This window comes from Choloepus didactylus, chromosome 13 (genome assembly GCF_015220235.1).
Source record: "Choloepus didactylus isolate mChoDid1 chromosome 13, mChoDid1.pri, whole genome shotgun sequence".
Lineage (NCBI taxonomy): Eukaryota > Metazoa > Chordata > Mammalia > Pilosa > Megalonychidae > Choloepus > Choloepus didactylus.
Window position 1 is genome coordinate 35,095,020 of NC_051319.1, and position 16,422 is coordinate 35,111,441.

Below are 16,422 nucleotides of genomic sequence, written 5' to 3' on the forward strand. Positions count from 1 at the left end.
GAAAACACTCAGGAACTGGAGAACAAAACACCTGAAAGCCTACACGCAAAGGAGCAGATGGAGAAAAGAATGAAAAAATATGAGCAACGTCTCCGGGAAATCAAGGATGAAACAAAGTACAATAATGTATGTGTCATTGGTGTCCCAGAGGAGAAGAGAAGGGAAAGGGGGCAGAAGCAATAATAGAGGAAATAATTAATGAAAATTTCCCATCTCTTATGAAAGACATAAAATTACAGATCCAAGAAGCACAGCATACTCCAAACAGAAGAGATATAAACAGGCCTACGCCAAGACACTTAATAATCAGATTATCAAATGTCAAAGACAAAGAGAGAATCCTGAAAGCAGCAAGAAAAAAGCGATCCATTACATACAAAGGAAGCTTAATAAGACTATGTGTGGATCTCTCAGCAGAAACCATGGAGGCAAGAAGGAAGTGGTGTGATATATTTAAGATACTGAAAGAGAAAAACTGCCAACCAAGAATCCTATATCTAGCAAAGCTGTCCTTCAAATATGAGGGAGAGCTCAAAATATTTTCTGACAAACAGACAATGAGAGACTTTGTGAACAAGACACCTGCCCTACAGGAAATACTAAAGGGAGCACTACAGGGTGATAGAAGACAGGAGTGTGTGGTTTGGAACACAATTTTGGGAGATGGTAGCACAACAATGTAAGTACACTGAACAAAGGTAACTATGAATATGGTTGAGAGAGGAAGGGGAGCATGTGAGACACCACAAGAAAGGAGGAAAGATAAAGACTGGGACTGTGTAACTTGGTGAAATCTAGAGTATTCAACAATTGTGATAAAAAGTACGAATATGTTCTTTTACAAGGGAGAACAAGCAAATGTCAACCTTGCAAGGTGTTAAAAATGGAGAGGCATTGGGGGAGGGATGCAATCAGCATAAACTAGAGACTGTAACTAATAGAAGCATTGTATTACGTTTCCTTTAATGTAACAAAGGTGATATACCAAGGTGAATGCAGATAAGAGGGGGGGATAGGGGAGGTATGTTAGACACTTGACATTGGTGGTATTGTCTGATTCTTTATTCTACTTTTATATAAGGTTATTTTTCCTTTGGTGCTTCCTAGCAGTCATTTTTTTTCCTCTTTCTTTTGCCTCTCTACCTTCTTTGACTCTCCCTCCTGCCTTGTGGAAGAAATGTAGATGCCCTTATATAGATAATGGTGAAGGTGGTGAACACATAAATGTATGACCATGCAGAGAACCATTGATTATTTACTTGGGATGGAATGTGTGGTGAGTGAACAAAACCATATTAAAAAAAAAATGGGTTGATGACAAAACCTTGAGGGCAATATACTGAGTGAAATAAGCCAGACACATAAGGACAATTATTGCAGGGTCTCACTGATAGGAACTAATTATAATATGTAAATTCATAGACATGAAATATAAGGTACCAAGATATAGGACGAGGCTTAAGAATGGGGAGTGGTTGCTTAGTATGAGCAGAATGTTCAATTAGGATGAACTTAAATGTTTGGAAATGAACAAGGGTGTTGGTAACAAGATGTGAGAATAACTAACAGTGCCGAATGGTGTGTGAATGAGGTGGAAAGGGGAAGCTCAGAGTCATATATGTCACCAGAAGGAAAGTTGGAGGCCAAAAGATGGGAATGTATAAAACTGAATCCTATGGTGGGCAATGTCCATGATCAACTGTACAAATACTAGAAATCTCTTCCATGAACCAGAACAAATGTATGACAATACAATTAGAAGTTAATAATAGAGGGGCATATAGGGAAGAACTATATACCTATTACAAACTATATACTACAGTTAGTAGTATTTCAACATTTTTTCATAAACAGTAACAAATGTACTGTACCAATACTATGAGTCAACAATTGAGGGGGGTTGGTTAGGGATAGGGGAGGATTAGAGTTTCCTTTTCTTTTTTTCTTTTTTCATCTTTCACTTTATTTCTTGTCTGGAGTAATGAAAAGTTTCTAAAAATCGAACAAAGATTAAGTGTGATGGATGCACAGCTGTATGAGCGTACCCAGGGGCAAGTGATTGTACACTTTGTATCTTTGGATAATTGTATGGTATCTGAACAATCTCAATAAAAATGAAAAAAAAAAAAATACCCACTCACTAAGTGGCTAAGTGACCACAGTAAGTTCAACCTGTATTTCTCATATTTACCATTTCTCAAATTGAGGAAATACCCCTCATCTCTTTTCACAGATGCCCTTGGGAAGATTGGTGCTCACTTGCAAAATGATCTGAGGTTACAAAAACAGGAATAGAGCTTAACAGTTTCTAGGAGTTGCAGACCTAGCGTTTTTGGTTCTATAACTATAACAAGATTATTTTGAATCTTAAAATCTTGTTGTTTAAACTGCCTGTCCTTCTGGACATTGTAATCCCAAAATAGATATACTAAATGCAGAGTCTTCAGCATATAGGCTAAATAAATAAATGAATAAATAAATGGATATAGATAAATAAATACAATATAAAAGTACATCAAAGAAGATTAATAATAGAGTATGTATTACAAATGTAATGTAGAGCAAGGGTAAATATTTACTTAGATTATCATGATGCCTCTTTTTTATTTTATTTATATGTTTTATAAATTTCAGAGCTTTATTCTCTGTAATGCCCAAGTTAATACTTGGAGATAAAGCAGAGGCAGAGGTTAACATTTAAATTTATTCATCAGTAATATTATGTAACAATCAGAGTGCCTTAAATGAATTTTTATGATTTTCTTAAGTACTTGCTATTTGCTATCAAAAGATAACTTAACCAAGCACATTTTGGCTTATATTTATCCTGAGACCATCGCCATAGTCAAGGACAAGGTGAGATTTCTCATTGTGCAGAAAAGAAAAGCTACCCCACAAAATGTTTCATTTTCTTCCTTAATAGTAAATCCAATAGCTAGGAAATTTTAGGAGGCTAGAATGAGAAGTGGAGAGTAAGGGAATAGGTGCAATAAGGACACAAAAGAAAGGAAATGAAAGCAAGTAAAAAGGTGGTGAGGAAAATGAGATGCAAAGAAATCGTTAGAAAGAGGTTGTACAGAAAGAAAAGGGTTGCAAAGATAGAGAGGCCTTTACTAAAAGAAAGGTGCTAGCAACTATTTTAGTTTTTTGCTGTAGTTGATAATTTATATGTGTGTAACTTCTAATAACATTGAAGTTTTACCACCTACTGGCTTGGAAATCTGGTTACAATGGAATGGTGGAATGATATTTGGCTCAATGAGGCTTTTGCAAGATACATGGAGCTTATTTCTGTTAATGCTACATATCCAGGGCTACAATTTGTAAATTCACATTTTTGTATTTTCTTTTTATCATTCACTAGCACTTTAGGGCATATGCCAAAATGTGCTTGGTTAAGTCATCTTTTGACAGCAAGCATACGGTATGCCCTAAATTGCTAGTGAATGATAAAAAGAAAACAATATAGCATCTTGCTTTTTTGAACAGGTGGCATTACGTTTGATATATGAAACATTTCATAGAACTGGATAAGACATTGAAAATTTTAGAAAGCGATCAATGTAAATCCCTCACCCAGAAATTTGTGGCTAGAGAAAGCAAACTAGGACAAATACACGGCTGTGCATATAAAGGAGAGAATATCAATGTCCATAAACCCTCACACAGCAGTGTCCATGGCTACTAACTCCTGTGCACAATTCCTGGCATGTAACCTGAATTAAGCATGATTGGGTCACACTCCTCTAGAATATTCAAAGGGCTTGATGACTTCCCTAAAATGTATGTAGGAATTTCTTCTAATATGTCCCTTTTTATGGGCATAGGGGTCTAAACACTTCCAAATTAAGGTGATTAGCTCTTTGGGGTAGATATTTGTTCTAATAAGGTATAGACAGACATGGATTCAAATTCAGGGTCTTCTTCTTACTCACTATGTATTAACTGAGTGTTTTAATCCCACACCTTCATATATTTTCCCTTGTAAAATGTGTATAATGCATCTCCCTTGCAGGGGTGTTGAAAGAGTTGCAGATGATAAATGCAAGGTCTGGAACAGAGACCTAAGAACACATAGCAAATGTTCACTAAATGGGAACCATATTTTTATTTCTATATCCAAGGGCTTGATACCTGATAAACATTTATGTAAGGTATGAGTGAATGTTGGATTTGTACTTTTATGAAGTAGAGAACTGGGGAAAGAGAAATCTATAAGAGGAAAAGTGTATCTTACAAAAAAAATATTAATTGAATCCATACCTCCAAGAACATCTTGTAAAAGTACTATGTTTTCTATTGTTTTGAGACTATCAAATATAAACTGAAAAAAAATTTCTCCCCTGTTTAGGATGACTGTTTTTTGGATATGTGTTTTGAAGTAATTGCAAGAGATTCATTCAATTCATCCCTCCCTATCTCCAAGCCAACAGAAGCTCCTACTCAAATACAAGAAATGTTTGATGTGACTTCTTATAACAAAGTAGTAAATGTTGCATGTAGATGGAAGCTCAGCATTTAGATGAAATATAATGAGGCCTGTAAAATCAATAGTTTAATTTGTTGTTGCCAGGCAACAATTATCCCTTTAAATTTTTATTTGCTGTGCATTTTTCAGACATCACCCTTGTTTCATAACATTTCAGCTTCCTTTGAAAATTTATCATACTAACATATATAATGAGGTGGATACAAATTTAAGGAATAGATAGGTCATGGACTAAATCTCAGATTTAACACTTTAAAATGTTAAAAAATACAGTGCAGCAAAAGATTAAAAGACAAAGAAACAGGAAATAATGGGCCATCCAAAGCAACAAGATAAAAATCTAGAAACCATCAGTGAAGAAGATCAGACTTTGGGCATACTGAACAAAAATTGTAAAAAGATATTCAATATGCTTAAGATCACAAAGGAAAACACAGAAAAGAACTAAAGGATATCAGGAAAACAATGAGTGAAGAATACAAGAATCTCAATAAAGAGACAGAAGTTTTTAAAGGGAACCAAACAAATACTAGAGTTGAAGATCACAATAACTGAAATGAAAAATTCCTAAGAGGGTATCAACAGCAGATTTGAGCTAGCAGAAGGAAGAATCATTGAACTCAAAGAAAAGACAATTGAAATGATCTAGGCTGAGAGCAGAAAGAAAGAATGAAAAAAAGCTAAAACAGCCTTAGGGACCTGTGGGAAAACATCATGTGTACCAATATACACATTATGGGAGTCCCACAAGGAGAAGAAAGAGAGAAAGGGCAGAAGGTGTATTCAAAGAAATAATGGCATAAAACCTCCCAAATTTAATGAAGGACATGGATATGCACATTCAAAAAGCCCCATGAATCCCAAAGAGGAAACTCGGAGAACCATGCCCAGACACATGGTAGTCAAACTGGCAAAGGCCAAGAATAAGGAGAGAGTTCTGAAAGCTGCAAGAGAAAAGCAATGTGTTATGTAGAAGGGAGTCCCAAAAACATTAGACGCCAATTACTCACCAGAAACCATGGAGGCATGAAGCCAGTGGGATGAAATATTTAAAGTGCTGAGAGAAAAAAATGCTAATCAAGAGTTCTATAGACAATGAGATTTTATTTCAAAAATGAGGGAGAGATTAAGACATTCCCAGATAAACAAAATTGGGGGGAGGTGTTTCATCACCACTAGACCACCTACAAAAGCTGCTAAGGAGAATTCTTCTGACTGAAAGGAAGGGACACCAGGCAGTGGGTCAAAGTGGCAAAGGTAATAACATGGGTAATTTTAAATGCCAGAACTATTGCATTATACTTTTTTTTTAATTCAGTTTTATTGAAATATATTCATATACCATACAATCATCCATGGTATACAATCAGCTGTTCACAGTATGATCATATAATTATGCATTCATCACCATAATCTATTTCTGAACATTTTCCTTACATCAGAAAGAATCAGAATAAGAATAAAAAATAAAAGTAAAAAAAGAACATCCAAACCATCCCCCCATCCCACCCTATTTGTCATTTAGTTTTTGTCCCCATTTTTCTACTCATCCATCCATACACTAGATAAAGGTAGTGAGATCCACAAGCTTTTCACAATCACACTGTCACCCCTTGTAATCTACATTATTATACAGTCATCTTCAGGAGTCCAGACTACTGGGTTGGGGTTTGGTAGTTTCAGGTATTTACTTCTAGCTATTCTAATACATTAAAACCTAAGAGGCATTGTCTATATAGTGCATAAGAATGTCCACCAGAGTGACCTCTCGACTCCATGTGAAATGTCTCAGCCACTGAAATTATTTTGTCTCAGTTTGCATCCCCCTTTTGGTCAAGAAGATATTCTCAGTCCCATGATGCCAGGTCCAGATTCATCCCCAGGAGTCATATCCTGCATTGCCAGGGAGATTTACACCCCTGGGAGTCAGGTCCCACATAGTGGGGAGGGCAGTGAGTTCACCTGCCAAGGTGGCTCAGTTAGAGAGAGAGGGCCACATCTGAGCAACAAAGTGGTACTCAGGGGGAGACTCTTAGGCACAATTATATGCAAGTTTAGCCTCTCCTTTGCAGTAATGAGCTTCATAAGGGCAAGTCCCACGATAGAGGGCTTGGCATCAAACTGCCAGTCCCAATGTTTGTGACAACATCAACACCAGTCCAGGTGAGGCTCAAGTCCAACACTTCTGCACCTTTCCCCAGCTCCTTGGGGGGAGGGGAGGTGTAAACATATTTTTTTTCTCTGCCCAAATTACTTTGGTGTCACTATTTCACTCTAACCTACACTAACATACCATATCTCACTTCCTATTCAAAGTTCCATGTAACTGTGGTGTTTGAACAAACTGACTGTAGAGTTCTACTGTTTAGAAAATATAGATCCTGCACCAAATAGACATCTCTTCCCTTGGTCTCACATGGAAGTTGAAGTTTTAAAACACAGTCAGTTTTGATCTTTACCCTTTGGCCTGGTTTGCCCTAGTCTTAACCAGATCTGCTTCATTCATATCACTAATTGAAGTCTGGGCTCTTTTTCAGCTTTTTTTTTAACAGTTGCTGTATGCGCTAATACTGACATTCATATCTGCTGAGCTCTAGCTCGGAGTTTCAGGTGTCTCAGAGATATGCATTGTTCCAGAGACCAATCAGGTTATACACTAAGGGATCAGCATCTCAAAGTTTAGAGATAGGCATTACAATTCAGGAATAGAGTTGACTGCTGTAAGAGCTTACAATCTCGGGACCATTACAATAATCATTTCCACGTTAGGCTATGTTCTAAGATTCAATTCTGAGTTTACACATTGTGGTTAGTCCATATTGGTGAGGCATTACAGTGTTCGCCTTTATTTCTGGCGTACTTCACTCAAACACTGTGTACAGGATCCATTCACCTCATTGTGTGTCTCACAGCTTCACTCCTTCTCATAGTTGCTCAATATTCCATTGTGTGCATACACCACAGTTCACCACTCTGTTCCTCAGTCTATGGACCCTTAGGTCGCCTCCATCCATTGCAAATCATGATTACTGCCTCCATGAACACCAGTTTGCAAATGTCCATTCATGTCTCTGCTCTCAGATCTTCAAATGACATACCCCATAACGAGGTTGCAGGACCTTGTGGTCCCCACATACTTAACTTTTTGTGGAACCACCACACTGACTTTCAGAAAGGCTACACCATTCTAACTGCTCATTAACAGTAGATAGGTACATCCCTCTCACCATGTTTTCTCCAACACTTTTACTCCTATATATATTTTTTCCTACAATTTTATAGAGTTATATTCATATACCATACATTTATCCGCAGTGTACAATCAGTTGTTTGTATTGTACTCTTTGTATGTAACTCCACTTTTGACTTATCACAGGTTCTAAAATGAAATGAATAAAAAGTAATGATAGAGTTTTGTACTGATGAGCTCGTCTTTCTCTTGTTTTCACCTGCTCTGGCTTAATCCGGTGCCATCAGCCTGTTTTGAGGCCGAAGCTAAGAATGCAAAGCAGAGTCAGGACATAAATGGAGGCGAATCCTGTGAGATGCTGGTTTCTGGCCCCCTGATGCGAAGAAATGGAGGAGCTTTTGGTAAGGTAACCTCAGAGGAATTTGAGAATCTAATGTGAGAAAATGTCGACTCGTAATTTAACGAAACCTTTTCTGCAAAACACCTTGCTGCAGTGGAATTCGAAGAGGCTAAGATTTTTCAGCCAAAAAGATTCATATCAACAACAGGATAAGGAATTTTATTGTTGGAGATGTTGGAAAAAGACACCTGGGTCTGGAACATAATTACTTGCAATATGCAGGAGAGGAATAAAATTGAAGAGTGCTTTTCTTAGAAAACAACATTTGTCAGATTTATCTGACCAAGAATTCCAAGAATTTGAAGATTTCTATAATAAGGTAGTCAGATACATGGTTCCAATATGCATGAACATCAGTTACCATAGTTAAGTTAAATAACAACAGTCTGCTAAAAACAGAGTTAAAATTTCAGTTACCCCACAGAGCTGTGAGTAGCATCAAGTACAAACTTTGCCGCAAGCTCTTTTGTCCACAAATTATGCAAATAACAGATGTGCATCATGATCGATGGCAAATCACATTAATTCCTTTAAAGTCCGCTGGTGCTTGGTCACTGAGCATCTGTCACTCAGTTCATGTACATACAACAGTGTGTAGTCATTTGGCCTTGTCTCACGGTGGTAAATCCATGTGACATTTTACAAAAATGGATGATAGAAAGAGGGAGTTGGTCAACAAAGATGATGGGTCCATGAAGAAACGCAAAGTGATAATGCTGGAAGTGAAATTGGATGTGATTAGAAGATTTGAAAATGGTGACAACAAAGCCAAGATAGGAAGAGACCTAGACCTGCATGAAGCTACAGTATGAACCATGTTGAAAAAGTCCAATGAATATAAAATACAAGGTAAAGTAGCTTTAACATCTTTTAGCATAAATTGCACTAGGAACAGGAAGCCTCTCATGGTTGAAATGGAGAGTTTACTACAATTTTGAATTGAAGACTGTAGTAGAAAATAAATCCCCATCAGTTTGACTAGCATTCAGATCAAAGCATTGAAGTTAGACGCTATGTTGAAAGAAAATGGTTAATTACAAGAAGACTGAAAAATAACATTTTACTGCCGGTAGAAGCTGGTTTCATTGTTTTCAGAAGGCAGCCTGAATTAATTAATGGTAAGCTATCTGGTGAAGCTTTTGGCTCAGATAAGGATGCTGTGGTGAAATGGGCCCCCCAATTCCAAGAATTACAGGCAGTCCTTGCTTTGCACAGTAGTACAGGACTGTATTGTGCAAAAAATTTTGCAGGATTAGAATGGAATTGAAATGGAGTTACAGAAGGTTTAGCTGACCGTGGGATTGTTGACACTACTGCTGTTCAAAAGACTAAATACGCAGCCAGAGGAACTTAGTGATGGTGATTTACAGGCATAAGTGAGGAAAGTGGTTGTGACGAAAAGGATGAAGTTGTCTCAGAGGAAGTGATTCTGGCAAGAAACTTCACATTACAGGAACTCTTGGGGACATTTCATGACCTTAAAGTGCAAAGGATAAAATTTTGGAAGCTGATCCAAACTTAGAAAGGAGTATAACAATTTGCCATGTCATCGAAAAGATGGTAAGTCCATATCTTAAGGTACACGATAAGAAGGTGGCAAGCACTGTTCAAATTACTCTTGATAAATTTTTTTACAAAGAAATAAAATTTTAATTCTCAATGTTTCTTAAGTTTTAAATTCAGCGTACTAAATATTTTACTTTTTTTTTTTACATTGATAACAAACAGCAGGAGAGTTTTTAATGTTTTGACATAAATTTTTAAAAGTCAAGAACAACCATAAATACACAAGTTAGGTTTGTGTAGTCAAAACTTAGGACTGGACTGCCCACACTTAAAACAATCTAGAGAAGCTTCATATAAATACATCATGTCTAGAAACAGCTAAGTTTATCCTTACAGTAATCAGTAAATTAACATCTACTTTTCATATTACCTTTGTGTGCTATTAACTCAAAGTTTATGAATAAAAATTTGTAATACTGAAAAAAAAAGTAATGATAAATCTATGGGGGGAATGGAGGGGTACAGGAACAGTGTATGTGTATATGCTTTTGAAGTTAAGTTGGTATCAAATCAAATGTGATTGCTATTGATTTAGGATATTAAAGTCCCATGATAACCACAAAGAAAATGTATGAAAAATATAACCAGAAAGAAATAAGAAAGTACTCAAAATGGTATAATGTAAAAAAAAAAAAAAAAAAAATCAAATAACTATGAAAGTAGCCAATAATGGAAGACTTGAGGGTCAAAAAGATAGAAGACTTAAAAGGCCAAAGAGCAAAATGGCAGGAAAAAGTCCTGCATTATCAGTACTTAAATGTAAATGAATTAAACTCTCCAGTCAAAAGGCAGGAACTGGTAGAATGGGGGAAATAAAAGCATAACCCAACTATGTACTGTTTATAAGAGACTCACCTTAAATTCAAAGACACAAGTAGGTTGAAAGTGAAAGGATGAAAAAAATACACCATGCAAATAGAAAACAAAAGAGCAATTAGGAAAGGGGAAAAAAAAAAGACATCCAAATTGGAAAAGAAGTAAAACTTTTCCTATTTGCAGATGACATGATCCCACACAGTCCTGGAAAATCTACAATAAAGCTCCTAGAGCTAATAAATTCAGCAAAATGGCAGGGTACAAGATCAACACCCAAAATTCAGTAGTGCTTCTAAACACTAGTAGTGAACAATCTGAAGAGGAAATCAAGAAAAAAAATCCATATTCAATAGCAACTAAAAGTATCAAATATCTAGGAATAAATCTAGCCAAGGATATAAAGGACTTGTACACAGAAAACTACAAAACATTCTTAGAAGCAAACAAAGAAGGCCCAAATAAGTGAAAGGACATTCCACGTTCATGGACTGGAAGACTAAATATTGTTAAGATTTAATTTCTACCCAAAGTGATCAACAAATTCAATGCAATCCCAATCAAAATTCCAACAGCCTTCTTTGAAGCGATGGAAAATCTAAACATCAAAAAAAAAAAGAAAAACAAGGAAAAAAAAAAAAGATGTAGTGCCCCCTTGAGGAGCCTGTGGAGAATGCAGGGGTATTCACCTACCCCACCTCCATGGTTGCTAACATGACCACAGACATAGGGGACTGGTGGTTTGACGGGTTGAGCCCTCTACCACAGGCTTTACCCTTGGGAAGACGGTTGCTGCAAAGGAGAGGCTAGGCCTCCCTATGGTTGTGCCTAAGAGCCTCCTCCCGAATGCCTCTTTGTTGCTCAGATGTGGCCCTGTCTCTCTAGCTAAGCCAACTTGAAAGGTGAAATCACTGCCCTCCCCCCCTACGTGGGATCAGACACCCAGGGGAGTGAATCTCCCTGGCAACGTGGAATATGACTCCCGGGGAGGAATGTAGACCTGGCATCGTGGGACGGAGAACATCTTCTTGACCAAAAGGGGGATGTGAAAGGAAATGAAATAAGCTTCAGTGGCAGAGAGATTCCAAAAGGAGCCGAGAGGTCACTCTGGTGGGCACTCTTATGCACACTTTAGACAACCCTTTTTAGGTTCTAAAGAATTGGGGTAGCTGGTGGTGGATACCTGAAACTATCAAACTACAACCCAGAACCCATGAATCTCGAAGACAGTTGTATAAAAATGTAGCTTATGAGGGGTGACAATGGGATTGGGAAAGCCGTAAGGACCACACTCCACTTTGTCTAGTTTATGGATGGATGAGTAGAAAAATAGGGGAAGGAAACAAACAGGCAAAGGTACCCAGTGTTCTTTTTTACTTCAATTGCTCTTTTTCACTCTAATTATTATTCTTGTTATTTTTGTGTGTGTGCTAATGAAGGTGTCAGGGATTGATTTGGGTGATGAATGTACCACTATGTAATGGTACTGTAAACAATCGAAAGTACGATTTGTTTTGTATGACTGCGTGGTATGTGAATATATTTCAATAAAATGAAGATTAAAAAAAAAAACAAAAAAAACTAAAGGACAAATGGGGTGGGATGGGGGATGATTTGGGTGTTTTTTTTCACTTTTATTTTTTATTCTTGTTCTGGTTCTTTCTGATGTAAGGAAAATGTTCAGAGATAGATTGTGGTGATGAACGCATAACTATGTTATCGTACTGTGGACAGTGGATTGTATATCATGGATAATTGTATGGTGTGCAAATGTATTTCAATAAAACTGAATTAAAAAAAAAATGTGTGCACCAGGATGCGAAAAAAAAAAAAAAAAAGGGAATGGGGGGTTAATGTAATGTTCATTGTTCATTTGGTATGGAGTTTCTGTCGGGGGTGATGGAAAAGTTTTGTAATGGATGGTGATAATAGAGGCACAACATTATGAATGTAATTAACACCACTTAGATTTGAATATGGTTAAAAGGGGGAAATTTGGGGTTGTATATATACTACTAGCATATGTTTTTTAAAAAAACATCGAACTGTATGACACAAAGCATGAACCCTAATGTCAATTATGGACTATAATGAATAGTATAATTATAATAATATTGTTTCATCAATTGTAAGAAAGTTACCACACTTATGGAAACTGTTGATAATAGGGAAAACTGTGGGGTTGGTATATGGGAACTCTGTATATTCTGCATGATTTTTTGGTAAACCTACAACTTCTCTAATAAAAAACAATAACTAAAAAATTATTTCATTTTTAAGACAATAATATGTGTAAATATATCACACTACCTTTTTCTTTACTTTTTAAAAATTCTTTCTTTCTTTACTGCTTTTTAATTTTTTTAAGGGAGCTTGTATTTTGAATATGCTCAAGGATTTTCTGAGTGAGGAAAAATTTCAGAAAGGAATAATACCCTACTTAAAGAAATTCAGCTACAGAAATGCTAAGAATGATAATTTATGAGACAGTCTGTCAAATATAAGTCATACATGGATTACAGGAGATTGTTGTTAAGCCTAAAGGTGACAGGCTAATCATGAAGGTTTATAAAGAGTCACATTGTCAGACAACAAATGTTTATTGTACCTGCAAGTCTGCCTGTGTCCAGAGAAGGTGACCCCTTTCTTTTTTTCTCTGGCACCAAACTAGTTTGCTATCACCACACGCTGAGATGAATGCAGACATTCCCTGTTTGTCCTCCCTCTCTTTGGTTTCCCTTCTGTAGTTAATCTGCACTTTCATCTTCCCTTGTTCCCAAATCTTTAATGACATTGTGTTTCCTACATCATGACATCTTATCTTCTTTGCCAAAATTTTAAGGCTGAATTCTACCTGCTCAGTTTTATTTTCCCAACATGTATTCTTTGTTGAGTGAAACTGATCTCCCTCATTTGAAAAAATCCTACTCAATCCCTACTTCATGCCTTTGTTTCTAGTGCCCTCACTACTTGACATATCCTCTTCTTTCCACCAATTTAAATCCTATCCATCTTTTGAGATTCAACTAAGATTTCACCTCCTTCTTAGTGCACTGCTCCAGCCTCAGTGTTTTGCCTCTCTGCTAAATGCCTAGAAGAGTACTTGTAACCTGTTCCACACAGCGATAGTCTGGCCTTCTAAGTTGCTTAAGAGCAAGAATCATATCTATTATTCTATTTTATGCCATGGGACCTAAACATGTTGTAGATTCTATAATAGTGATTAATAAATAGTTGATGATCCTGGTCTCTGTCTTCAGAATTCATGTAGTACAATAAGGAAGAGAAAGGAGAAAACCTGTCGCCAACTCAGATGATTCTAATAATTATTAAAATATTTTTAAGTTTTCTACTACAAAGAAAATAGCCTTTTCTGGAATGACTGGTCTGGCAGGGATTGGGTCTTCAGGTCAAAGAGCCCTAAGCCATTTTAGCCAGAAGAGGTCCTCTCTTCTTTACATGCACTTATATCCCAGGGATAGTAATAATATTGCCCAACATTTGTATAGAATGTCACAGTTTTAAAAGCACTTTCACACGCATTCTCTCATTTGATTAATCATGTACTTTTAAGCCTAGACCCTTGTGGTCCAATTTAAGTGTGATTTTGTGGTCAAAGAAACAAAGTCCAGCCATCAAAAATTATTTCAATGTAGCTCAAATCTTTTACTTGCATTTCTTAAAAATCATGATAGGAATCAAAATACATAGTCCTTAGTAAAACTTATAAAAATACTCTTTACTATCCATTTCTATCATTCCCTGCAGGTGATCTAGAGACTATTTCTCCACAATTCCTTCTAAACCTCTTGACACCAAGCCTCCCATTGTTTTTCTCTCCTATCCTTCTCCCTCTCCCTTTCCTTTGCTATATGTGTGCAGATATCAACCCAGCCTCTAGCAACTCAGACTGTCTCCAACAAGGAAGAATCTGATTTGGTGTGTGTGGTGGGTGTAGGGGGAGAATTAAAGGGGAAATTTGACCAGAAATTACAGCATTCTTCTAGACCACATGAGGAAGAAATGAATCTTTGAACACGCGTATGTTAATTTTGGTAACATCACACTTATGACCATCTGAAGAAGATAAGGTGGGCATCCTTTTCCCATTTTACAGATGGGGAAACTAAGACTAAGGGTGATTGATTTGCCCAAGGTCATGTACCAAAATCAATGATAGAGTTAGTACCTAAAATCTGATTTCAGGCTCTAAGTCATACTTTCTTTCAGTTATATCACAGCTGTTTCCTAGTTATCAGGAAAATCTCCCATATAACCTTCCCCTAAAGGTCCTAGATTCTAGCAGACCTCCTTCTGATGCCAAATGGCACCATAGTATGAAAACAATAAATTTCTGAAAATATCTTACTCACCATTGTGTCACATAAGTCAATTCTAATATATGTCAGTGACAACTTGGGAATCAAAATTTAATTCTTTGTTGTTCTTTGTCATAAATTCATTTAACAGTGCTTGAGAACCTTAAACACTATGTATATAGACTACTAATTCTTAGTTGTTCAAGGGTAGATTGTCAAGGTGGTAATTTTCTTAGATCTCATTTCACTTTCATTCTCTTCAAAATTTATTGTGCACCCGCTAAATGCTACCTTGGTAGTCATTATGGGAATACCCAGTTAGGCAAAGGCACTGCACCCACCCTCAAGAAACTTAAAATATGATGGGGGAAAGTTAATACTGCACAGTTGCCTAAATGCTAAGCAAAGGCACAAGTAACATGCACAATGAAAGAATAAAGTAGGGCCTTTCCCAGGTGAAAAGCAAGAAATGAAAAGAAAATTCAGAGCTTTTACAAATTAATTCAAAATCCTAAACTAGTTATTCCAACACATTGAACAAGAGTACAAGAACCTTTGTGAATTTCCTATGGTCACTACAAAGATGCCAAATATTTTTCATTTGCATTGGGTCTAGATGAATTACATTTTAAACGTTGAATGTTCATATAGCTATGCTAATAAATGCTGCATTCTTGCCTAATATGCATACTCAGCCAATTATTGGTGCCAAATGGCCATGCTCTTTATTCTTGTTTTATAGAGTTATTTAGAAGGTGATTTTACATCTGGTGGAGTTTGTTATTCTGATTCCCAGATGACAAGTAGCACAGTAAGTATAAAGAGAATTATAGAGTAGAAGAAATCTGGCACATCATCCTGACCTAAGTGAGTATGATAGAGTGCCCCACTACTCCCTTTAAAATAACTGTAGAGGAAGAGTTTCCACAACTTTCCTAGAAACAAAGCTAACTGAAAAAGAAATATTCAGACCATTTAGATGAATGATGCTCTTTTTAAGCTTTTCCACAACTCTACTGCTAGCTCAAAGTGTCTCAGCTCAAAGTTCTTTTGAGTTGTTAGTGCTGCATTTGGCACCCCCTTCAAGGCCCTAAAAAATGCCAAACCAAGAATGTTGTTGGGCATGGAAAAAGAGTGTATGGCTTTCTTGAGACTGTGCCTTTCTGCTTACCTCAGGGAAGTTATTAAAATTATAGAAGAGAGAAAAGAAACTCATAATGGAAAAGACGCCAACATTTAAGAACTGTAGTAATTCCCTAACTAATGGTTTATAAAGGATGCCAAGCCTTGTTTTTGGCATCCACAAACACTGAAGATGCTGATCTCTCTTTGGATCCTCTCCTCTCCCTTGTGGTGCTAAAGTCACTTGTCATTAAACTCAGCTTTCTAGGGAAAAATGTGGACATCAAAGAGATGATGACTACATGGGCTTTCCAGAAAGGAATCCCCTTCTTGGAGGTTAAACAAGAATGGAGTTCATTCAGACTACAGGAGGAGCACTTCCTGAAGGGGGTTTTCAAAGAGGACTCTGAATGGATAACCCTGCAGGAGAGGGGGCTGCTTTTCTCTTTTGGTCTAGTGTACCTCATCTTGGTTTGCTCATTTCGTTAGCTTCCTTTTAGTTCCTCTGGCAACTTTGTGGAAT

General features: G+C 36.8%; 1 protein-coding gene across 1 annotated transcript in view; it reads left to right on the top strand.

Annotated features, from left to right (window-relative positions):
* Positions 1 to 16,422, top strand: part of ERAP2 (endoplasmic reticulum aminopeptidase 2) — a 66,487-nt gene that overhangs the window by 20,948 nt on the left and 29,117 nt on the right. Inside the window, 5 exon segments of the mRNA XM_037800885.1 lie at positions 3,197 to 3,323; positions 4,352 to 4,483; positions 12,827 to 12,958; positions 15,520 to 15,588; positions 16,140 to 16,330. Of these exon segments, the coding sequence (XP_037656813.1) occupies positions 3,197 to 3,323; positions 4,352 to 4,483; positions 12,827 to 12,958; positions 15,520 to 15,588; positions 16,140 to 16,330 (651 nt within the window).